This window comes from Zalophus californianus, chromosome 16 (genome assembly GCF_009762305.2).
Source record: "Zalophus californianus isolate mZalCal1 chromosome 16, mZalCal1.pri.v2, whole genome shotgun sequence".
NCBI classification, from domain to species: Eukaryota; Metazoa; Chordata; class Mammalia; order Carnivora; family Otariidae; genus Zalophus; species Zalophus californianus.
Genome location: NC_045610.1, coordinates 3,398,104 through 3,423,301, shown reverse-complemented (window position 1 = coordinate 3,423,301; position 25,198 = coordinate 3,398,104). Strand labels below are relative to the sequence as shown.

The following is a 25,198-nucleotide window of genomic DNA, read 5'->3' as shown; positions in this document are numbered from 1 at the left end:
TGAGCCTCCCAGGTGCCCCTTATTCCTGATTTTTAAATGAATTGTGTTGCATTCAAAGAATACAGTTCACATAGTATCATTACTTGTTTTTGTTGAGACTTGCTGTGTGCAGTGTGTCGTCCGTTTTGATGGGCGTTCTCTGTGTAAAGAGCATTAATTAATTCTGTTATTGTTGGTTATGGGGTTCTGTCTGTGGCCATCAGAGTAAGCTTTTAATTCTGTTTAAATCTTCCTCACTCATTTTTGTCTGCTTGGTCTATTAATTACTGAGAAGTATCTTAAAATCCCCCGGTGTATTTTATCAACTAAGTGTATGCATCACTAACCAATGTAGTTTATTCTTTCCTGTTTATGAACTTTTATATGAATGGATGAACCTCACGTTGTATAACCTTCGTCACTCAGCGTTACATTTTTGAGGTTCATCTATATTGCTTTGTGTTGGTATAATTCAGAAGTTCTCAAAGTGTGGCCTGTGGACCCTCAGGGTTTCCCTAAGACTCTTCCAGGGGATCCGTGAGGTTTTAACTGTTCTCGTAATGATTTGAAGGCATGATTTGCCCTTTCCACTGTTGGTGTTGGTACTGATGGCACAATAGTACTGGTGGGGAAAACCGCATGCATCTTACCGTGAAAAGAGGCAGTGACCCCAGGCTGTACTAGTGATCATTTTAATCGTTTCACGTGAGAACGTCCTTGAGCAAGCAGGAGAAATGATTGATTTTATGAAATGTCAACCCTAGATTACACATCTTTTTAATATACTGTGTGAAGGACGCCTGGGTGGCTCAGTCGGTTATGCATCTGCCTTCAGCTCAGGTCATGATCTTAGGGTCCTGGGATTGAGCCCCACATCAGGCTCCACGCTTGGCAGGGTGTCTGCTTCTCCCTCCGTGCCGCGCCCCCCCCCCCCCCGCACATGCTCTCTCTTTCTCCCTCTCAAATAAATAAATAAGTAAATAAAATCTTAAAAAAAAAGAAAATTAGGATTTAGGGAAATTTATATTTACCACTGTGAATGTGACAAGGTTGTCAACACTTGAAACCCTTGCTGATGAGATGGATGGTGACATTAATGACTTTTTTTTAATGTCATAGAGTAAAATGTCATCATTTGGAAGACTTGCATAATTCATTGAGCCAGTGTTTTCCAGACGATGTGTACATTGTTACAAAATCGCGCATGGGCAAAAGATTCTTTCCACACACAAGATAAGCCGGTGGATTTTGATGTACAACAGCATGAAAGTTCATCGACAGGATTTCAGATGCCACATTGCATCAGATCTTTAAGAAATTCTCACTTGCCGTGTTTGGTGTAGCATCAAGGAGGTTAGATCCACGATTGCTTGGAAAGGCAGTTAAACCACTTTTCCAACTAAATGTCTGCGTAAGGCTAATTTTCTTCATACGCTTCAACCAAGACAACATAGCACAACAGATTGAATGTGAAAACAGATATGAAAATTGAGCTAGTTTTGTTAAGCCTGATAATAAAAAAGATTTGCAAAAATATAAAACAGCACCACCCTTCTCGCTTTCGTTTCAGAAAACGAACGGTTATTTTTCATGAGAAATGTTACTTACGTTAACATGTGTTGTTATTTTAAAACGAATGTGCATTTGTAAAAACTTGTTTATATATATAGTTACATAAAGCAAAATGTCTTTGGAGTCTTTAATGGTTTCTAAGAGGGTCACAGGGCCCTGAAATTAAAAAGGTTGAGTTACTTCCTTCCTCGTTACAGCGTACTGGTCCCCTGGAAGCTTCTTGACACACTTTAACCACTCAACTACTTTTGGGCATTTGTGGACACAGGCACGCCTTTCTGTAGGGTGGGCAACAGGTGGAAATCCTGGGTGGTCGCGTATGCATCTTTCTAACTCATGCATTCAGCTTTTCTGGGTAAAGTCTGATGTAGTCAGATTCCAGCAGGAAACAGAAGGCCCTCGAACCGGGTGTTTTGAGAGCTTAACAAGGGGGCAGTTTACCAACACGTGGGCAGAGTTCAGCAAACAGTTGAGGGCTAGGGAAGTGTCCTGGCGTGGTGATGGCCTGGCCCTTGCTACCGCCCCCATCTTTAGAGGCAAGATGGGCCTGAGCTGCTGCCTCGGCTGGGGGAGGGTGGCTGTGTGGGGAGGCCTTCCCCATATTTGCTGGGGCCTCCTGACCACCAACAGAGAGGGGCCTTGGAGGGGTGGGCAAAGGTCCTGACTTCACTCTCCTCCCGCCCTTGGTCTGAGAGGAGAAAGTGGTGGTGTCTTTCTTGGGGTTAGCCTCGGTTCCTCTTGGAATCGGATACTGTGTAGGGGGTGACGTGGGGAGACAAGATTCATCTTTTTCCCCAGTGGCTGTCCAGGTGACCCAGTGCCCTTTCTCCACTGCTCTAAAGTGCCACCTTGTCACGGGTCAGGTGCTCCTAAGTTCACGGTCAACTCACTGTCCGTGCGCCTGTCTTCTGGCTGAGATCCCATTGTCTCAGTCATTACGGCTTTCTCCTAAGTCCTGCTCTCCAGCCTGGTGAGGGCTCTCATTTTTGTTACTCTTTAGGGTCGCTATAGTTGTTCCAACATTTGTGTTTCGATGTAACTTTAGAACCCGCTTGTCCGTTTCATGCACCCTCGCAGCCTTGCTGGGATTTTGTTGATTTCTGCAGATCACTTTGGGAGAGAAATGAGATCTTTACAATATTTGATGTTCGAGTTTGTGGGTATACCCTCTTACTTGGTTCTTAACTTTTCACGATGTGTTTTAATGGTTTTCTCTGTAGAGGTCAGTACATCTTTTGTTAGATTTATTTTGGGGTATTTGATTTTTTGGATGCTATTTAAATGGTGGTTTCAGCATTGTTTTCTTTTTTTTTTTTAAGACTTTATTTATTTGAGACAGAGCGAGAAAGTGAGAGAGAGAGAGCCTCGGGGGGGAGGAGGGGAAGAGGGAGAGGGAGATGCAGGCTCCCCGCGGAGCAGGGAGCCCAACTAGGACTCAATCCCAGGACCCCGGGATCATGATCTGAGCCGAAGGCAGACGCTTAACCGACTGAGCCACCCAGGTGGTCCAGGGCTGTTTTGTGATTGATGCCTTTATGTAGAAGTACAATTGTCATGTTTTGTTTTGTTTAATTTTTTTTATTTTTTTATTTTTTAAAGATTTTATTTATTTATTTGACAGAGAGAGACACAGCGAGAGAGGGAACACAAGCAGGGGGAGTGGGAGAGGGAGAAGCAGGCTTCCCGCGGAGCAGGGAGCCCCATGCGGGGCTCGACCCCAGGACCCCGGGATCATGACCTGAGCCAAAGGCAGACGCTCAACCAACTGAGCCACCCAGGCACCCCCTTGTTTTGTTTTAAAGATTTTATTTTTTAAGTAATCTCTCTGCCCAACACAGGGCTCAGTCTCAACCCCAAGAACGAGTCACATGGTCCTCTGACTGAGCCAGCCGGGCGCACCCGGTTATCATGTTTTTTACAAATAAAATCTTACTAAGATTACTTATTGGTTATAACAGTTTAGCTGAAGATTCTTTCGGATTTTCTATGAACATGCTTATGTTGTCTACAAATAATGACAGTTTTATTTTTCCCTTTCCAGTTCTTAACACATTTCTTTTACCTTCTTTCTTGCGCTGTCTAGGACCCTCCGAGAAGTGGTGGTCTCAGGCATCTTTGTGTCATTCCTGATCTCGGAGAGAAAGCTTCAGCATTTCCCCATTGAGAATGATGGTTGCTTCCGTTTTGTTTTGTTTTTAATCTTCTTTATCAGATTAAGGGAAGTTTCCTTCCGTTCCTAGTTTTTATCCCGAATGGATGAACTTTTTAAATCCTGATTGGGTGTTACTTTAGCACATGTCTTTCCAGCATTGAGTGAGATGATACTGTGATTTTTCTGGCTATTTTGTTATTGTGGTGAATTACATATATTTTTGAATGTTAAACTGACCTGGCAAGGACCAAGTATTCTTTTTATGTACTACTAGATTCCTAGATTCTGCGTGCTAATATTTTGTTGAGGATTTTGCATCTATATTCATGAGTGAGATTGGCTTAAAATTGTCCTTTGTTGTCAGTGCTTGTTATCTTTTGCTATCCAGATTATGCTGGATTTAGGAAATGAATCCAGGAATATATCTCATCCTTGTGTGTTCTCAGGCACTGTTTAGATGGGATTTATGTTATTTCTTTTTTAAATAAGACTATAGTTCTCTTGGGAGGCAAGTTTTTCTTTAATAGATGTAGAACTTCTCAGATCTTAGCTTCTTGTGTCAGGTTTTTTTTTTTTTTTATGTGTCAGGTTTGATAATTGTGTTTCTCTTGGAATTTCTCTGTTTCACCTAAATTTTCACATTCATAGGCATAAAGCTGTTGGTCATTCCATCTAATTTTCTGTAGGATTCATAGTGATAATGCGCTTTCATTCCTGATTTGCTGGAGTCTAACCAGAGGTGTAAGTCGTAAGCTTTTAGCTATATACTCTACGAGTGTTGTCGTTACGGTTCAGTCCAAAATAACGAGGGTGGCTTCATTGTACCTCATGGGTTGTTTAGAAGTAGATTGCTTAGTTTCCAAACATAAGGGGATTTTCGGGTTTATTTTATTTCTAATACAGTCCCCTCCCCCACCCCGGGTCAGAGACTGTAGCCTAAAAGAGTTCAACCCTTTGAAGTTTGTCTGCCTTCATATGGTCCGCCACGTGCTAGGGTTGGGTGAGCGGTCAGTGTGCACATCCTGCAGCCGTCGGACACGGGGTCCCTCGTGCGCAGTGTCGCTCAGTCTTGTATATAATCATGGCTTTCCGTGGTTATCCGCTTGTCCTCTATCGGGGACCATCATTTTTGCTGTATACGTGTTGAAGCCATGTTATCACATGCAAATGTAGGATTTTTCTATCTTTCTGGTGAATCTTCATGAAACGCTCTTTCTTTAACATCTTTAACAGTGACGCTTCTCGGGGCGCCTGGGTGGCTCAGATGGTGAAGCGTCTGCCTTCGGCTCAGGTCATGATCCCAGGGTCCTGGGATCGAGCCCTGCGTCGGGCTCCCTGCTCCGCGGGGAGCCTGCTTCTCCCTCTCCCACTCCCCCTGCTTGTGATCCCTCTCGCTGTGTCTCTGTCAAATAAATAAATAAAATCTAAAAAAAAAAAAAAAAACAAAACTGAGCCACCCAGCCGCCCCTCTCTGTTTTTTTAGAGAGAAGGGAGGGAGGGGCGGGGTTGGGGGGAGAGAGCCTCCAGCAGACTCCCCACTGAGCGCGGAGCCCGAGGGGGGCTCGATCCCGCAACCCCGAGATCACAAGTCGTGCGCTCCACCTGTGGGGCCGGCAGGTTCTCCTCCGATGTGCTTGGGTCAAGTTTTCTTCTCCAGATTCGGCTTGGAGCTTGGAGCATTTTTGTCTGTGGCTTGATGCCTTTGGTCAGTTTTGGAATGTTCTGAGCCGTTGTCTCTTGCCCCACGCCCCCTGACCTCGTCCCTGGACTCCAGTGCCTCGAGCCACCTTTTCACCGTGTCCCATGGAGCCCCCCATAGTTTAATCCCGTTCCCCGCCCTGTGCTTCAGCCCGGATATTTGCTTCTGATAAAACGTGGAGTAACTGATTTCCTTCTTGAGCTGTGTCTAATTGGCCATTAAACACATCTGGTGAATTTCTAATTTCACTTAGTTTGTGTTGCAGTTTTCATTTGGAGTTTTCTTCTTATGATTTTTTAAAGGCTTTTTTATGGCTTCTTTTTTATGGTTTTTCTTTTTAATGGTTCCCAATTCTCCGGCAGAATTCTCGATCACGTTTTTTATTCACTTGAACGTGTCCAAGATGATAACACAGGGCGACAGAAACAGACTCACGGGGGTGTGAGTATTACCTTGGATTATAGTGGCAAGTGTTGCCCCCTCTGCCAGTAATCGGACGTGAGAAACTGGGAAGGTGGTTTGCAGCTCTTGGTGACACGAAGCCCGTTCTAGAGTTTTGCTGTGGGCGGGCAGTCGAGCCAAGGGGACGAGCACGCGTAGCTCACCAGGGGTTGACATCCCTCCTGGCTGGGCTTTGGGCCGTGCGAGGCGCCGTGTTCCTGGCACACCCCCAACTCTCAGGGTGTAGCCGTCAGGGGCCCCCGGGGGGAAACCTGGGGGGTGTTCACCCTCCTCCTGGCCTTGGGCACTGCTCATCACCCTGCTCAGCCTCGTGCTTCTCGGCCATGGTGTTTGGGGTTTGTAACTATCACCTGCGGAAGAAGGAAAGAATGATTCTGTATCACCAAATACTCAGTCACTTTCACAAGGTCCGTCTTTCTCATCAACGTCTATCATAGTTGGTTTGGTCTGTTTGCATCAGGGTCCAGGCGTGGTCACCGTATGGTAATCAGTTGTCCTGTCTCTGGTAATCTATACATTCCCCCTCTTTTTTTTTTTTTTTTTTTTTGAAGAAACAGAGTCCGTTGTGCCGTAGAACCTCCCATATTCTGGATTTTGTTGATTGTGTTCACACATTCGCGTCCAGAGGCTCGATCAGATGCAGATGAAAGAGACACTTCATGCCAGGTTCTCTCACGTTGTGAGGTTGAGGTTGAGGGGTAGGTCCGTCTGAGTCTGGGGTTTTGTCGGCTGGATTCGTGTGTTAGGAGTGTCCTTGCGTGCCATTCACCCCTGGATCTGGCCGCCAGTGGGGAGCACTGTCCAGATGCATCATCTTCTTAGAGCCCGCACACACACATGCACACACGCGACAGTTTCAAGTGTGTTTTTTGTTTTTTTTTTTTAAGATTTTATTTATCCATTTGACAGAGAGAGAGCCAGCACAAGTGGGCAGAGCGGCAGGCAGAGGGAGAGGGAGAAGCAGACTCCCTGCAGAGCCGGGAGCTCGACACGGGACTCGATCCCAGGACCTGGGGTCATGACCTGAGCCGAAGGCGGACACCTAACGGATTGAGCCACCCAGGCCCCCCTCAAGTGTGTTTTTGATGTTTGCTCTTTTTACAGAATTTTGGCCTTTCTTCCCCCAAAGAAGCAACAGTGATTACTATTTTAGTGATCTTTGCTTTGCTTTCTCTTTTCATCTGTCCTTGAAGTGTTTTTGTTGTTTTACCCTTGTGCCTTCTTTCCCTTATTATTGTAACTTCGGCCTACTTTTCATTAAGAAGGACGCTCTCAGGATAAATAATGTGCACACTCTGTTGCTGCATTTCCGGATATCCGTTCTGCTTCCTATTTTCTCCGCTGTAGATTTTGGTTCTTTATTTCAGATGACTCCTTACAGCTTTTCCTTGCTCACCTTCGTCACTTCTTTTCCCGTATGCATTTCTGTTCCAGTATGTGGAGTCCCTGCTCTAAATCTGTTTCCGAAAGTATTCTTTTAGCTTATTTTATCGGTGATTTCCATAGGTAAATTCTTTCTCTGAAACCTCTGGGTGATGATGTTTTCCTTCTTATATCAGGTTTTGTTTTTTTGTTTTTTTTAAACACATACGTGAATTTATGTCAGTGCAGTGTTTACAAACGGTGTGGGTGACCTCTCCTTCTGGGTGGTGGCCTCACGGCCCCCCAAGAGTTCCGGGGGGCGGGGAGGCAGCGTGTGTGAGGCCCCCAGTTTGGTCCCATGTCTGCTCTGTGCCCTGGCCTTGACCTCCGCACTCCCTCGGTTCCTGGTTCCGCATCCTTCGAACCTTGAAATAATGTGGGCGCAGATTCCTGTCTTCCACGGAGGCCTGGCACACACAGGGTGGGCAGAGTCTCCCGATACTGGACAGGAGATGGGCATTCCAGGCAGAGTGACCCGCATACGTAGAAGCCTGGAGGCGTAAAGCGGCATAGCATTTTTAAAAAATGGCAGGTTTTTTGGTGCAAATGTGTTTGTCTGTCTCCCTTAGGTCAGCTATGCAGTGACACGAGCTGGTGTCTTAAAGGCTGAGCAGACACCCCTCAGGCCTTTGAGCTTCTTCAGAATGTTCTCATGGCTTTCAGCATCGGTGCGTCTGGCTCTCACTGGGCGTTCTTCTGGGTTCGCCTGCTGTGGCGAATCCCCTTTCAGCATCCCACCATCTCAGTATGCTCCAAGGGGGCTCATTATCATCCCCGTCCAGCAGTAACATTTCCAGCCTCTCAAGCTGGCAAACGTGAGGCTGTCGTTAGCTTGCGTCTTCGGTGGTTTTTATACTCAGAGCTTCTGAGTGCCTCTGCGTCTCCCTCCCCCCAGCGTTCTCGGGACCTACCGCTTCCCTCTCCATCTGAGCCCTGTCCCTGTGCTGGGACTGGTGCAGTAGCCTCCACTCCCCGCACCTCACATCTTGCCCTTCAGTGTCTTTTCCGTGGAGCTGCCAGATCTGTGCTTTTACAAACACGCTTCTTCCCTGCATCCCCCCCTGAACCTCTACTGGCTGATCACCTGTGCAGGACACACTCTGAGTTGTTGAGTCCATCTTTCTAAGCTCCCGCCGCGCACATTCCATGGTACAAACTACTCTGAGTGAGGCTGAGCGTCTCGGTCTGCCTTGGCTATATCCTGCCACCCAGTTTTATGTTTTTTTAATTTGATTTTATTTTTATTATTTTTTAAAAGATTTTATTTATTTGACACAGAGAGAGAGAGAGAGAGAGAGACAGCGAGAGGGAACACAAGCAGGGGGAGTGGGAGAGGGAGAAGCAGGCTCCTGGCTGAACGGGAAGCCCGATGCGGGGCTCGATCCCAGGACCCTGGGATCATGGCCTGAGCCGAAGGCGGACGCTTAACCACTGAGCCACCCAGGTGCCCCCCAGTTTTATGTTTTAATAGGAATTTCTTCATCCCTCCTCTTGACCTTTAAATAATCTTTAAAAGAACATCAGAGACCATTGACATCTGAATTTCATACCTCATTTTCCGGTTTCTGATGAGATGGCCGTGACTTTCAGGGTGTGGGGTTGGTTGTACGTTCTGCTCTGGAGTTTCTCTCCTGTTTACAATCCTGTTCATCTTTCTCCCTTCCTTTTCCACTTTCTTTTTAGTGCCTTATTTTGTGTCTTGTTTGTTGAGTGTATTTGTTGTCTTTGTACCTAGAGTGTGTATTTCTTGAAGGTAGGTAACATCTTGTATGTGTTTTCAGACACTGAATGAAGCCTAATTGGAACCTCAGGGTCTCAGAGACCTATTTTAACAATGTATCACCCACCTGCCATGTGCCTTGGGGAAGATAAAGGTGACACAATATTGCGCCCATTATCAGTTTCTACAGGAACCTGGTATTGGAGCCAATTTCCAGATAGTTCAAAGGGAGCTCTTGAAGCACTGAAATTGAATAATATATTGCATGTAAACATTTTTTTATTCCCCCTCATTGGCAGGCACGGGATACTGATGATGATTTAACCTTGTACTCATATTTGTGAGACTGAGTCATCTTTGTAATCCTAGATCTCAGAAAAGCACCCACCCCGTGGGAGACACGTATGTTGGAATGATTTCTGATTTAAATGTCGTTATGAGGGCGCCTGGGTGGCTCAGTTGGTTAAGTGACTGCCTTCGGCTCAGGTCATGATCCTGGAGTCCCGGGATCGAGTCCCGCATCGGGCTCCCTGCTCAGCGGGGAGTCTGCTTCTCCCTCTGACCCCTTCCCCCTCATGCTCTCTATCTCTCATTCTCTCTCTCTCTCAAATAAATAAATAAAATCTTTAAAAGAAAAATGTCGTTATGACCTGTTACCATGCCATACATGCTGTGGGATGCTAAACTGAACTTGCGCATTTTGACTTTCTTGGGGTTTTCTGTTTGTGCGTTTGTTTTGGTTTTCGTTGTTTTCTTTTCGGCCGGTCTGTAATTTACCTCTTAAGAAAGTGAAGTGTAGGGGCACCTGGGTGGCTCAGTCGTTAAGCATCTGCCTTCGGCTCAGGTCATGATCCCAGGGTCCTGGGATCGAGCCCCACATCGGGATCCCTGCTCCGCAGGAGACCTGCTTCTCCCTCTCCCACTCCCCCTGCTTGTGTTCCCTCTCTCACTGTGTCTCTCTCTGTCAAATAAATAAAATCTTTAAAAAAAAAAAAAGAAAGTGAAGTGTAGAATGTGTAGCTTCGTGACAGACTTGATCTCATTTTTGAACAGAAAAATGAGGTATATATAAAAATTCATTGAGCTGTATCATTATGACTTGTCTACTTGACTGTTATACAAGTGAAACTCGATAAAATGTGAAATCGAGGTTGCCTGGCCTTCGTTTTCTCACCCTTACTAAGACCCCTGGCTGGCCTGGGAGCAGGTGCCACGGTGGTGGGGACCTGAGCTGCCTGTATGAACACAGCTGTTGCTGAGAAGCCCCTCGTGTTCCTGGGAGGCCGGTCCTGGCACCGGACACCATCAGTCCCCAGCCTCTTTACTGTCCTCCTGCCTGGAGACATGGTCACCCAGGTCCCCTTGAAGAGAAGGCCTGCATCCCGGTGCGATGGGCTGCCCTTTCCAGACGCCTCGGGTCCTCTTGCCACCATCCCCAGGGGCAGTTCGGCACGCTGTTCTCAGAAATCTTTCTTAGTGAACTGAGAAAACCCCCCAAATCAAAAGCGCTCTCCGTATCAATTTTGAATAGTGGTTATCATGCTGATCAGGAAAGGTTTGTGTGTTCAGCACTAATGACTCTTGAAAATTATCGGGGGCCCACGAGGCACCCGGCTGGCTCAGTGGGTGGAGCACATGACCCTTATCTCAGGGTTGTGAGTTTGAGCCCCATGCTGGGTGTCGAGATGAGTTAAAAACAGAACCTTTAAAAAAAAATTACGGAGGCTTCTCCCCAAAGAGCTTTTGTGTGGGTTATGTTTATCTGTATTTGAAATGATAGCAAAGTTAAAACATATTTATGAATTCACTTAAAAATAGTAAACCATTGATTTCTTTAAATAAATTCATTTAAAATAAATGTGTGACAAGGTAACGTAAGTAAATTATCTTTCATGAAAAAGATAAACTGTATTTTCCAAAGCAAAAAAATTAGAGAAGTTTTACATTTTTGCAAATCTCTCTAATAACCACCTTTTCAGATCATTGAAGGCCCCTGTTGCAGGCGCTGTGTGGTTTCTGGCTGTCTGATCTGTGCAGGGTTTTTTGTTTTAACTCTGTATTTTATTTTTCTTCTAGACTTACTCTGGACTCTTCTGCGTAGTCATAAATCCTTACAAGAATCTTCCAATTTACTCTGAGAATATTATTGAGATGTACAGAGGGAAGAAGCGCCACGAGGTGCCGCCGCACATCTATGCCATCTCTGAATCCGCTTACAGATGCATGCTTCAAGGTAACTGGAAGTGCTAGTCTCCTAAATACTCGGTTTCTGAAGTGTAGGTTAGGGTTTTTGTATTCGTCCTGATGTGTTCTCCAAAGGGCTTTAAGCTTAAAAAAAAAAAAAAAATTAAAAGTCCTAGATGTTTATTGTAGAAGAATTTTGAATTCTTATAATTCGAACGGGCAGTGTGGTCATTTTCTGGAGGAAGTTATGATTGCCTTCCTAACTACTTCATGTTCATTTTTTCATTAAAAAGCATCTAGTTTTTATATACATTTGCTCTCCATCTACTACGAGCCAGTGTGCTCGAAGCTCTCCTGCACTAGGTATTAGAACCCACAGCAAGAGCCACGGGAGGAATAATAGAAAAGGTAGATAGAAGCTCTGCTGGGGAAAGAAAGATCATAAAATATTTCTGTCTTAAAACAAAAGTTAGAAAGCACAGAGCAAGTTGGTTGATCTCGACTGTTCACCTTTGGATTGAGGATGAAATATAAATTGGAAGAGTCATTCGTTTGCATCATGACCTAAGACACGATGGTTTATGGAGGGACATTTTCCTGAAAACCAGAACGTAGCAGTTTTGAACGCGTTTCACATTATGGCTTGAAAAGACTGCATTAAACGTGGGCCTTCTGGCGCCATGTGAGATCTGTAGTTACGCTCCTTCTCCTTTCATCTTTTAAAAAAGAAACTTGATAAAGTATGATAAGACCGATTGGTTCTTTTTTTTTAAGATTTTTTTTATTTATTAGAGAGAGAGAGGGAGCAGGACCAAGAGGGGAGGAACAGAGGCAGAGGGAGAAGCAGGCTCCCCGCTGAGCAGGGAGCCCGATGTGGGGCTCCATCCCAGGACCCTAGGATCATGACCTGAGCCGAAGGCAGACGCTTCACCAACTGAGCCACCCAGGCGCCCCAGGTCTATCGGTTCTTATAAAATAGGTGGGTGATCTTCAGGGAACGAGAGAAGCTGCCTCCACCTGTCACCGCCTTGCGGGTCTCGGAGGCTAGGTCTGAGTCTGAAGGGCGGAGTGAGGGCGTTCACCAAGTGCAGTGCCCACCCCCCACTTCTCGTCTGGTTCACACGTGCATCAGACCAGATCCCTTGGCAAACAGGAAGTACTTCAGACCTAGAGGAGCGTCATCGATGGGAAAGGACAGGTGAATATCCAGAGTCCGTTCAGGCTGAAAAAAGATGAAGTTTCACACCCTTTCTTAGTTTCAGAGCCGGAGAATCCTCAGAAATGCCTACAGCTGTGGTGAGTTGCTGATCGTGGAGAAAGGATGGTCGGCTGCTTTGCTTTTGGGTCTGTGTCTCTGTGAAGAAGAATAAGCCGTATATGCACAGAAAAGCATTTCTGTGAAGGAGCAAACGTTGCCTTATAGGGGAGAAGAAATTGGAGAAAGTGTACTCCTTCTCTGTTGAATCCATATTTGCTCATCGAAACGAGTCCATTCTCTCAGTCGAGATGGTTGACCCTGTCTGGTCCCTGAAGTGTTATCTAAGACAGGAGTTTCCAGAAGGCGGGGGAGAGGGCAGGGTCACAGGTACAATTCTAACTTTTCAAAAGGCCAAGAAGCTTTAGGCTGCTGAGCTTCGCATACCTGCCAGGGAAGATTCTAGGATCTATTGTTAACAGCCTAAGTACAACATGAAAACATGCTGCACGTTCCTTTAGCTCAGTGGGAAGCGAAATTATAGCGGACAGCATTAACAGAGAATCGTGCCATCCCACGCTCTTCCGTGATGTCCTCATGGCTGTTTGCAGAAAAGGTGCACGGAGGTGCTGGGTGGTGATGGAGGCTGTCCAGCTTCGCCAGGGTGTCCACCAGCGGGTATCCCGTTGGGACATTTTTATCAGTATACCTAAAGATGAGGGAGACATGCCCATAAAATGCATAGCTGATGTGAAACGTCAATGCAATAAATGCATTTGATGAAAAGAAACAGGATTTTTAAAATTATCTTGACAGGTTGAAGGGAAAAATTGAATCTAACAAAATAGTTAACAGTGATTAAATGATAACGTCCCATTACCGGGTTGCCAGAGCAGCTATATGCATACAGAGCAAGGAGGATGTGGCTTACCAAGCACATCATATTATCACCGATATCATCATTAATGCCAGAATGAACATTTATTGAAAATTACTGTGTGGCAGGCACTGGGCTAAATGTTTCATGTGCACGATGTAATCTGCAACAACAATCCTATAAAGTCGAAAGAATTGCTGTCCCTATTTTACTGAGGCACAAAAAAGTTAAAAACTTGACCCAAGAAAATGTAGATAGTAAGAGGTTACGAGCTAGGATTCAAAACCAAGGCAGTGTGAGACATTCTTTTCCACAATAATAAAATTCCATATGAAAATTAAAAAGAGGGGCGCCTGGGTGGCTCAGTCGGTGAAGCATCTGCCTTCAGCTCAGGTTGTAATCCCAGGGTCCTGGGATCAAGTCCTGTGTCGGGCTCCCTGCTCAGAGTCTGCTTCTCCCTCTCCCCCTGCTTGTGCTTGCTCGCTCTCTCTCTGTCAAATAAATAAATAAAATCTTTAAAAAAAATTAAAAAGAATTAGTTGATAGTTTTCATTACATAATTGAAAAGTGTGACACAAAATACAAACAAACTCCCCCCCCACACACACACACAGTTCCATCGCATTCCGCTCTGTAGGTCGGGGGCTACGTGCTGACGTCCTACACAACACAGTTGGGTTGGGACACACGTTAGTGTAGTCAAAAGTATGGCTTACACTACCTACCAGAGCTGCTCCATGTAGGCTTTCAGTTACCAATGTCAGCAAAGCAGCTAAATGCCACTGGGCCAGTGAAGAGGATCAAAAGCTAGAGAAGGGACCAGGGGAGGATTCGGAGCATAGCGTCCCACTGAACAGAGTTTGCTTCTTTAATGCACAAAAACAGAAGAGAGCTGACCTTTTCCCCTAAGTTTGGATTCTAGGGGATTCCATATTAATAAAACGCAGAGTGTGTCTGGCACGTAGTAGGTGCTCAAGAAATGAATGAATGAATGACAGTAGAGTTCTTGGACATAAACTTGATGGCAAAAGTCACAAACTCCATTCTTGTTTAGATTTATACTGAAGTAAAATATACACCTTAATTAATAAGTGTTTCATGTTTTTTAGGGTTAAATGGAACTTTAAATTTAAAAAATTTTCAATCACGCACTGTTGATATATAGAACTATTTTAAAAATATACGGGTTGGTGGGCACCTGGGTGGCTCAGTCGTTAAGGGTCTGCCTTCGGCTCAGGTCGTGATCCCAGGGTCCTGGGATCGAGCCCCGCATCGGGCTCCCTGCTCCGCGGAGAGCCTGCTTCTCCCTCTCCCTCTGCCTGCCTCTCTGCCTACTTGTGCTCTCTCTCTCTATCTCTCCGTCAAATAAATAAAGAAAATCTTTTAAAAATATATATATACATATTGGCATTGTGTTATCTTACAACCTTGCAAAACTCACTTGTTCTGGAAGGTTTTTTGGTCAAATGTTTGGGATTTTCTGTGGAGACCATCATGTCCTCTGCAAACAGAGGCATCGCTAGGTCCTTCCCATTTTATGCTTTGGATTTTTTTCTGGCGTGGTGACAGCATTCGTCTTCGCCTCGTTCCTGGTCTCGGGGACAGCATTCAGTTTTCTGGCATTAAGAGTGGTGTCGCTGTATGGGTTGTTTGTACCTACTGTTTACCAGATTCACGAAATTCTCTTGTATTCCTAGTTTGCTCAGGTGTTTTAAAATCCTGAATGGATGTTGAGTTTTGTCGAATGCTTTTTTTGACTAGGGGATGTTCTTTAGTCTGTCGACACGGTGAGTTAGATTGTCTGCCTTTGGACATTGAACTAACCTTGCCTTGCAGGACAAATGCCACCTGCTCATCATGTGTCCCCTCTGTATGTATTGCTGGAGTGGATCTGCTAGCACGGTGTTAAGAACTTTTGTGTCCTTGCTGATGACAGATACCTGTTATTTTTTTCATATTATAATGTCTCTGTAGTCACAGTGTCAGGATAAGGCTTGTCTCTGAGAATGGGTTGGGAGATTCTCCTTCCTTTTCAGTTTTGTGAAAAGTTTGGTATGATTTTTTCCTTAAATGTGTCGCATTCACCGGTGAAGTGTGTTTTCTTTGTGGGAAGGTTTTTAATTATACATTATACATTGTGTACATTATAATTATACATTCGATTGTTTTTGTTAACTGAGGTATCGTTGACATTTTATGAGTTCCACAAATTCAGTTTCTTTAATAGATAATGGGGCCCAATCAGGCTATTTCTTCTGGAATGAGCTTTAGCGGTTTGAGTCTTTTTAAAAAGTTGTCCCTTTCTTTTTTTTTTTTTTAATTTTTTTATTGTTATGTTAATCACCATATATTACATCATTAGTTTTTGGTGCAGTGTTCCATGATTCATTGTTTGTTCATAACACCCAGTGCTCCACGCAGAACGTGCCCTCCTCAATACCCATCACCAGGCTAACCCATCCCCCTACCCCCCTCCCCTCTAGAACCCTCAGTTTGTTTTTCAGAGTCCATCATCTCTCATGGTTCGTCTCCCCCTCTGACATACTCCCCTTTTCTTCCTCTCCTGTTATCTTCTTTTTCTTTTTTCTTAAAATATGTTGCGTTATTTGTTTCAGAAGTACAGATCTGTGATTCAACAGTCTTGCACAATTCACAGCGCTCACCATAGCACATACCCTCCCCAATGCCTATCACCCGGCCACCCCATCCCTCCCACCCCCAACCACTCCAGTAACACTCAGTTTGTTTCCTGAGATTAAGAATTCCTCATATCAGTGAGGTCATATGATACATGTCTTTCTCTGATTGACTTATTTCACTCAGCATAACACCCTCCAGTTCCATCCACGTCGTTGCAAATGGCAAGATCTCATTCCTTTTGATGGCTGCATAATATTCCATTGTATATATATACCACTGCTTCTTTATCCATTCATCTGTCGATGGACATCTTGGCTCTTTCCACAGTTTGGCTATGGTGGAAAAAGTTGTCCCTTTCATTGTAGTTGTCAGACTGGGATTCAGGGTAGTTATTCTCAGATATCCGTCATTTGTGTCTTTTTCTGATCAGTTCGCCTGGAGGTTTATCAACGGTATGATTTTTCTCGAAGAACCAGAATTCGGTTCCTTTTCTTTTCTTTTTCCTGTTCCGCATTTCATTGACTTCTGTTCTTTCTCATTTCCTGGCTTCTATTTAATTTGAATTCCATTTGCTTTTTTCTAGTTTTTTAAGGTAGGAGCCGAGGTCGTTGATTTGAATCCATTTCCACTGTTGAAATATGATTTAACTCGGTGTGGATTTATCGAGGACCTGCTTATGGGATTCTTGGGAGGTGCTTTGGAAAATACTGAGCTAGGAAAGGAGTCTGTATATAGCCTTCAGAAGGCTAGTTACATTTTTGAAAGTGAAATTGTTTCCCTTAAATATCAGTATGAGGCTTTGGTTCCATTTACAGGTTTCTAGAGATCAAGGTCATCGTGCGTTGTTACAGTGCTTTAGTGGGCCCCTGAAGGATGACGGGGAGTCATGACGTGGAAGGGAGCAGTGGTGGGCTCACAATTGGAGAGAATCTTGGAGGTGATCAAGCCCATACCCTTATTGCACAGACAGGGAAACTGAGGCCCAAAGCCACACGAGACCAGACTGACAAACACGGAGGATCGATAAGTGCGGCTAGCAGAGTTGTTCGGCTTTTGGTTGGGCCGGGGGTGAGAAGCATGGGGAGTGCAGTATGGAGCCGAATTGAAGGGTAGGTGGTGGTTGTGTTGGTCTCCAACTTCAGTGACGATGAGTATGTACAGAGACAGGAAGAAAGCCATTCTGAACGAATTAGGAGGCAATTGAATTTTGGTTAATTTGAATGCATTTTGATGTTTTTAATGTGTGAACCAGTTCGGAAAAGCCATAAAAAACTTGGCGTAGGGGCGCCTGGGTGGCTCAGTCGTTAAGCGTCTGCCTTCGGCTCAGGTCATGATCCCAGGGTCCTGGGATCGAGCCCCGCATCGGGCTCCCGGCTCAGCGGGGAGCCTGCTTCTCCCTCTCCCACTCCCCCTGCTTGTGTTCCCTCTCTCACTGTGTCTCTCTCTGTCAAATAAATAAATAAAATCTTAAAAAAAAAGAAAACTTGGCGTAGTGGAGTTCTATAGAAGTTGCTGAGACCGAGAGAATTAGGGGTCTGGAGGGTCCTATTTACAGTGAATCAACAAGGACCTGATAAAATCCTAGTATCAGCAAGGTATCGATACTGCATTCATAGATGTGAAGTGAGTTTGCAGCAGAGCGGGGCAGGAACGGACCAGCACACAGGAGCCCAGTGCCCATGGTCTCACCAGTGCCCAGCGCTCAGCCACCCTAATCCAGGCTGTCAGCATGAGAGTGAGGACAGAAGACAGCCTGATGTCAGGCAGCACGTTCTAGGGGGCAGGCAATCGGTGGCATCGTCTAACTCCAGAATAAGGTCAAAAGAAGGACACGTTGAGGAACCAAAGGGAGAAGGTCTGGGAAGCTTCCCCAGAGGGGCCCCAGCTGAGCTGAGCAGGGAAGGACACGTGGGGAGATACAGTGGCCGTGGGTCTGGGTGGGGGAACATGTGGAAGAAGGGCATGGTGTGGCCCCTGGGAAAGAGAACCAGTAACCCCAGTAAAGGAGGCAGGGGTCAGCCCGGTCCCGGGAATGGTGCCTGTGCAGCCGGAGGGAGGGACACAACGGTGGTTAGGAGCTAGTCAGAGGTAAAGGTGCTCTTTGTAGAACTCGGTGTATACACAGAATATACACGCGCATTTGTTTATTGTAATGATATTATGATAGACTGCATGAACTCTTGATTTCTCTCTGATAAAGGCTGTTTACGCCTGAACCACTGTGGGACCCTCATCGGGTCCCCGATGGTAACCACTCGAAGGGAAGCACGCTCAGCCCAGGGGTGACAGAAGACCTCGCTGGGCCAGGCCCTATGAGCACAGTCCCCGTCTAAGCAGCGGCCCCTTGGTTAGTGGTGTTGACAGACGACACAGGTGCAAGAGACAGGCCCCAGCCCTCGCCCCTCAGCAGCCATGGGACCCCCTCCAGGAACATTTGTCTCCTGTTAAATAGATATTCAGGCTCAGAAGTGATTGGAGGTCCTCCATCCCACACTGCAGGTTCATCCGTGGGCTGGACGTGGGTTTGAATTTCACCTTTTCCTTTGAAAAACCAAGCTGAAGACTCAAATCATTTATCACTTTAAAATCGTGAGATTTTTTTTTTTCCCCCATGGCCCGTTCTTTTGTTATTTTGGGGATGTATATGGGCTTAAACTTCATGCAGATGTTTGTCTCTCTTCGACCTTCTCCACTTAGTTTGTGATCATTATTATTTTTTTCTCCTCTAAGGTACGGTTCCTCTCCGGTTGTGGGTGTTCTGGAAGCCGTTCTGAAAGGCGGGGGTTTCCAAACCTGACCCTGCATCAGAATCACCTGGGGAACTTACTTAGCGAGGGCGTTTCAGTCCCTACACCCCTGAAAGTGATTCAGTGAGGGAGGAGCCCTAGGGACTCATCTTTATAGGACTTCTCAGGTGATGCTGATGTATAGCAGGGCTTGAGCATCAAGGTTGATGAGGCGCATAAGGCCTTCGACGCGTGGGCCATCGTTTACCCCGCTGAGGGGTGGGGAAGCATTACGAGAGAGGAGCGGAGTTCCCAATGTGATGTGGGCCATGACTGCAACTTGATTATATGAAGTCTTTAAAAAAAAAACAAAAAACAAAAAAACAGGCAAATGGTCACTTTGTTTTTTTGTTTGTTTTGTTTTGTTTTATAGATCGTGAGGACCAGTCAATTCTTTGCACGTAAGTAAATATTGAACGTTCAGACTTGTTTTTGATTCTGTTGGAAACTAAAGCAATTGTTTTTGTGTGTATGTGTATGGGGGGAGGGGGAAAGTAGAGCAGTTATTTTAAGAGTTTGATGTGAACCTTGCAGTTATCATTTTAAGACTTAGATGATACAGGTTGCCTAAATTGGGGGTCCCTGTTTGGCTGTCACATTGGGCGTCTCCCACATTTCGCAGTGTTCCTCTGTGAAACTTACATCTTTCGTTTTCGCACGCCCCTGGTGGCCTCCTGGACATTTCAGCAGCGTGTCCACGTTACCCGGTACAGGTGACCGACGGTCATGTGCCTCGTGTGCTGAGTGCTAGAGTGTCGGGAGTGAATGAAGCCGTATCCACGGCAGGACGCCATTAGATTGGCCTGGAAAAGGATCGTTAGAAAGACCAGCCCAGCTGCGGTGTGGATGGAGACTGACCGAGTTTTGCTGTTAGTGGTGGAGTGTTTACCGTGAGCGAGTTTAAATGGGGGGGGGGGGGTGGTGATGGAAACTTCTCGTCTCTGGCTTCTCTTTTCCATGATGTCGCAACCCCGGTATCTGATACAAGAGGAGGGAGGAGAAGTAGAAGTAGCGGGCTCCGGTCCGCCTGTTGTGTACGTGTTCTCCTAGCCTTGTTTAGCCTCGGGGTTGTACAACTTAGCTTTTCCTGAGCAGTCAAGCACCCTGAAACTTCATGGCTTAAAATACTTCTCCCGGCAGTTGGGTCAGGTTCAGCTGGGCGGTTCCGCGGACCTGGGCCCCCTTCTGCACCTGCGGCCAGCTTGTGGGGGGTGTTGCCGCTTGACTGCGGGCCGGGGGGCCTTGCCTTCACCTCTGCATATCCTCGCGTTCTCCAGTGGGCTGTCCCGGGCTTTTTACACGGGGGCAAGTTTCCAGGAGCAGCAAGCGGGCGAGCTCCAGCGTGGGAGCCTTGTTCGAGTTCCTGCTTCTGTGCCGTTTGCTGTCTTCACAAATCCCAAGCGAGACACATGGCCAAGGCCGGGCTATGCGTGGGACGCACTGCCACAGGGAGCAGATGGAGCGAGGCGGGAGACGGCTGGGGTCACTGCTGTAGACAGCCCTCCGCCGGAGAGCGGTGGAGTGGAACCCGATCCGGTCCATCAAAAGGTGGAACCATTGCATCTCAATGGTTCCACTGATGGGAGACAGCAGAGCAAGAGAACGGAGAACACTGGCCTGAGAAGCTGGCACAGTGGGGTACGGGCAAAGGGGAGCGGATTGTTGGCAGGGAGTGGACGGGTCAGGACGGAGCCCTCGGGGTCTCGATGGAATGGAACAAATGATGTTGGGGATACCGGTGTCAGAGCAGGGAGAGTGGGCGGTGCGGCCGCGGGAGTGAGTGGTGGAGAGGCGGGGGGCTCACTGGAATTGAGGGCGCCGAGGGGCGGGGCCCGGGGTGTGTCCCTCACGTGCAGCGGGGGGCCCGGCCACGCGCACGTGTACACACACACGAGGGCCGAAGGGCCAGCCCTCCGTAAAGCTAAATGATTTCACCTAGAGGAGTGCCCTTCGTTCCAAGAAAATAGCCTTCCCACTCTTTTGGAATAAAAAGTGCTTTTTTTTTTGAAACAAGAGTGGAGGTTTTTGTTCTTAATGATCTTCCTGGGTGAGACCCACCCAGAGGTCAGGACCACTGGAGAGGAGGGGTTGGGCGGGGCATAATGCTGGGTGAGCAGGATGCCAGCGACTTTGCGCCTGACTCAGGTCTGGGAGCGGGGGAGGGGGGAGGGGGGTGTCCTCACCTGGGAGGGGCGTCTGCGGAGCCCTCAGTGAGGAGGCGGAGGATGCGGGTGACTTTGCTCACTCTGGAATGGGGGTCCTGGAGTGTGCAGAGGAAACTGGGTGGGGGAGGGATGGCGGGGTTTGGAATCGGGAGAGAGGACAGCGTGGGAGCAAACTGTAAGAATGCAGAGTGACCCGAGGAGCCGCTGTCTTGGGCACTGAACAGGGACAAGGATGGCAGGGCCATAAGCCTGAAGGATTCCCGAGAGTCCAGGGGTGGGGTGGGGGGCTTGGGCCTCTGGAGGCAGCGGCCGTGGCTGGTACTTATGGCTCCCGGTGCGCTGCTAGCCTTAGGTGGGCAGGCTCGCAAACCGGATGAGTTTCTAGACCCTGATTCTTCGCGTGCTCCCTGGCGGCTTCCTGAAGACTCCGTGTGCTGGGTGGACAAGGGAGGCCCCGTGAAGCCTGCAGGCGTGGAGGACAGCAGGTGAGGAGTGGCATCAGGCAATTTTCAAGGATTTCGGTGTAAGTGGAGCATACGGTGGGAAGTAGGCAACAAATGTGAGCTTGAGCTCGACATGCCGAGAAATTAACCTACATTCCCGCGCATCACACACACAAGGCGCATCACCCAGTTTCCTGATTTCTGCTGTCCGCGGCTGTGTTTCAGGACTCCAGGCCCAGCATCTCTCGGTGTCCTCGGACTCTTCCGTCTGCAGGCCCCCGTTTCTGGTCACACTGTCAGACATTTCTGTCCGGTCCTAGCCGGTCCCATAGCTGCAGTCTGGCCCACTTTTGTGGGTCCCGGCTGGCTTCATGCCTTTAGCCTCTTCTTCCCTCTGGGAAGGAAATCTCCAGTCGAATCCCGCCTACACGACAGGTTCCAGCCCACACTGATTTTCTCTGGGCCCTTTTTATATCCACTGCCATTCTTGGTTCCGTATTTGGGTCACCCAGACCGTGTTTTACAACTAGACAGAAAGGTGGGAACTGTGACTTACCTTGATTGCTCCTTAATAACCCCGGAGACCCTGGCACCCTGTTTTGAACGTAGAACGTACTTCAGAAACAGATAAAATGTCAAAGGAAAGAACAAATATCTTAATGAAGGAGGAACCAGGACAACAGGCTAAAGTATAGATTACTGGTGATACTTTGTTTTCAAGGGAGAACCTTTCTGGTACCATTTTTAAAAGACATTTTAGTTTTAAACTTAAAACCTACACAGAAGTAGAATGGTAGTGCCCCCCATATGCCCATTACCCAGCTTCCGTGATTTTACGTTTTTTATCACATTTTATTTTTTTTCCTTTTTGAGACTTTTGCTGATGCATCGTTTCCCTAAGTTTTTATTTTTAAAAAGTTCAAACCTACTTTAAGTTGACAGAATACTTTAAATGGCTATATGCCCTTCACTTTGTCAGCTTTCTCTCTACGCACACCAGCACTTTTTTTTGTTTTAACCATTTGCAAGTTGATTGCTGACCTCCTGACACCCTGAGATTCTTCAGCAGGTGTCTCCCAAGGACGAGGGCGTTCCCACATAACCGCAGACTGTCATCACGCTTAGAAGGTCAACATCGGTTCCATAATATCTTAACGTAGGATCCAATTTCCAGTAATAGTTCTCAACATATTTTTTTTATAACTTTTAAAATCCATGACCCTTGCCTTTAGGTCTCTTCATTTCAATTCTGTATTGTACAATAGTCCTCTGACTTTTTGCTTTCTTTTGGTTTTTCACTGGCTTGTGTTCTTCAGAAAAGTTATATTTAGAACCTGATCTGCAAGTGTCTTAAAGATTATCCATTGCAATGCAGTGTTGACATGGACCGCCCAGGGCCTACCCCTCCACACGGTGCTCGCACTGCGGACCCCAGCCATAAGCTTAGGGGGTCCCAGGCCACCTGCACCTCTAACCAACCACCTGCAGATTTGAGGGTTGCTACCCCCTTGAGTTTGATAGTTCACTAGGATGACAAATCAGTGCCAGCCAGACGAGAGACAGGGTGAGGCCTGGGAGGGTCCCAAATGTAAACCTTCCCTATCTTCGGGACACTTCCCCTCCCTAGCACATCGATGTTTATCAGCAACGAGGAAGCTCACCCAAGCTGCAGAGTCTAGAGTTTTTAAGGGGCTTTGTCAAGCAGGTATGATTGATTGAATCATTGGCCGTGTATTCGATTTCAGTCTCCAGGCCCTCTCCCTTCCCAGGATATCGGGGTGATTTCCATGGTTCAGTGCCCAAACCTCTGATCACTCGAGTGGTCTTCCAGTATGGCCAGTGCCCATCCTGGAACTGTCTAGGGGCCTGCTGTGAGTCACCTCGTAAGCACAAGCTCTCAGGGCCCACCATGGATAACAGAGACTTACCAAGGACTTAGAGGCTCCCTCCCAGGAACCAGGGACAAAGACCAGCCACATTCTTCATTGTACACCATCAGTTAATAGTCACATAGGAATCTAGGCATTGGAACTCTCCATGAAATGAGTAGAATAAAGGAGCTACATTCTGCTCATGAGCTAGGGCAGAGGAGAATGTGTGTGTTGCCTGTCTGCAGAGTCTGGTGACCGTAACCCCACATACAGTAGGAGTCGGACCTCTCCTCCTTGAGTGGGTGGTTGTGGTTTGGGAGCTTGGATGACTTTTTTTATTGTTGTTTTATTTAAGAGAGTGTGAGAGCGCATGTGCAAGCAGCGACTGGGGAAGGGGCAGATGGAGAGGGGAAGAGAATCTCCAGCAGACTCCACACTGAGTGTGGAGCCCGATGCGGGGCTGGAGTTCACGACCCTGAGATCATGACCTGAGCTGAAATCAAGAGTCAGACACTCAGCCACCTGAGCCAGCCAGGCACTCCTGGGTGACCGCTTTTGATGAGACTTTTTGTCTGGAAGCAGGAAACAGAGAATGACTTCTGTTGATAGAAAGGAAGGTTAGTGAACACTAATTTACTTTTGTTACCAGAAGTGACCTCTACAGGCATCTGTAATTAGACAGGGTCATTTTTAGACTCCTTTGTCCTCAATTAATAGGTTTGGATTTCTGAGGTGAGTCTCCTAGCGTCTGGTTCTCTCTTCTTGAGCACAAAGTAGCAGCCGGCAAGAACCTTCTCTTTTCTTCCCTTTAACTTGTCCAAGCATCTTATTGTGAATATGTTCAAACCTGAAGCACAGTTGAAAGAATTTTGAGCCCAGACCCATATATCCCTCAACCTGGTTTCTTCCGTTAATATTTCACTGTATTTGCTCTATGTTGTATTGATCGGTTCGTCTTCTAGCCATCCATCGATCCGTTTTATTGTTTGTGTCGGGAGGAATATTTTTCCTTTTCCACCTTCCGTCTTCCACCTGGGGCTCCACAAATTAACTGGCCGTAGATTAATAGGAGAAAAGACTATGTTTACCTACACATGCACATGGGAGTACTCAGTGCTGAGCATTTGCTGAATAACCAGAAATAAAAGGCTTATATGCTAAACTTGACCAAAAAAGAAGGATTAGGGCTTCAGGGAGAAAGTATGGAGGGTTCTGTCGGGCTTTAGCATGCTGACACACCATTGACTTTGTACTTCCTGGGTCTGTCTTTTCCCAGTCAGGACATTCCTTGGGATGAATGGCAGCTATATTTTCAGGAGGCTCTGCTTAAGGTTAGGTAATGTTTCCTTCTGTGGCCGCTGATAGACATTTTCAGTTTAAAGTAATTTTTATACCACTTTGATGAGCTACCAATCCCTTCATTTGGTTTATTTCAAGTTCAGTTACATCAGTATACTTCCCCTTAAACGCCTCAGTGTACCTAACGTTAGCTGAAGTCCAATATTTACATCTTTGGAAATAAAATTTGTGTATAATGAAATGTACAAGTCTTAAATGTCCATTTGCAGAACTATACCTGTGTAACCTGAACCTCTGTCGGGATAGAGAGCATTACTGTTGCCCTGGAGGAAAGTTCCCCAGCACATCCGAACCCTCCCCTCTTTTAGCCTCGGCACTCTTTCTTAATCCTTGGATGCCCCTGGTTATGATATTTAATAACATTTTTCTGGTTCATTTCTACTATAAGCTACATTGCAACTCGAGAAATATGAAAATGTGAAACAGTGTATCTTAGATTTGAGAGACTAGGATCCGTTCTGGGGTGCCTTTGAGTACCCACCAAATAAAGAAGTCCAAGAATATATAACGGGATCTTTTAAAACTTGGCACACAGCCAAGCTACTTAAGTTTCCTGTGTGAGATTAACTATTTAGTCAATTTTACATAGTAGTTATTTTCTATTAGTATCTTTGTGATACGATTACATAGTATCGCAAAGAAAAATACAGTGGGAAGCAACATTTTTTTAAA

General features: G+C 46.4%; 1 protein-coding gene across 15 annotated transcripts in view; it reads left to right on the top strand.

The window, feature by feature from the left end:
• The window catches only part of MYH10 (myosin heavy chain 10), a 123,166-nt gene that overhangs the window by 10,473 nt on the left and 87,495 nt on the right, over positions 1 to 25,198 (top strand). For all 15 annotated transcript variants that reach the window (XR_003525267.2, XR_003525268.2, XM_027625684.2 and 12 more), the window contains exons 3-4: positions 11,083 to 11,239; positions 19,062 to 19,089. Coding sequence is in view for 13 of the 15 variants with exons in the window: in XM_027625684.2 (XP_027481485.1) it covers positions 11,083 to 11,239; positions 19,062 to 19,089 (185 nt within the window). In the remaining 2 variants the exon portion in view is untranslated. The remainder of the gene's footprint in view (positions 1 to 11,082; positions 11,240 to 19,061; positions 19,090 to 25,198) is intronic.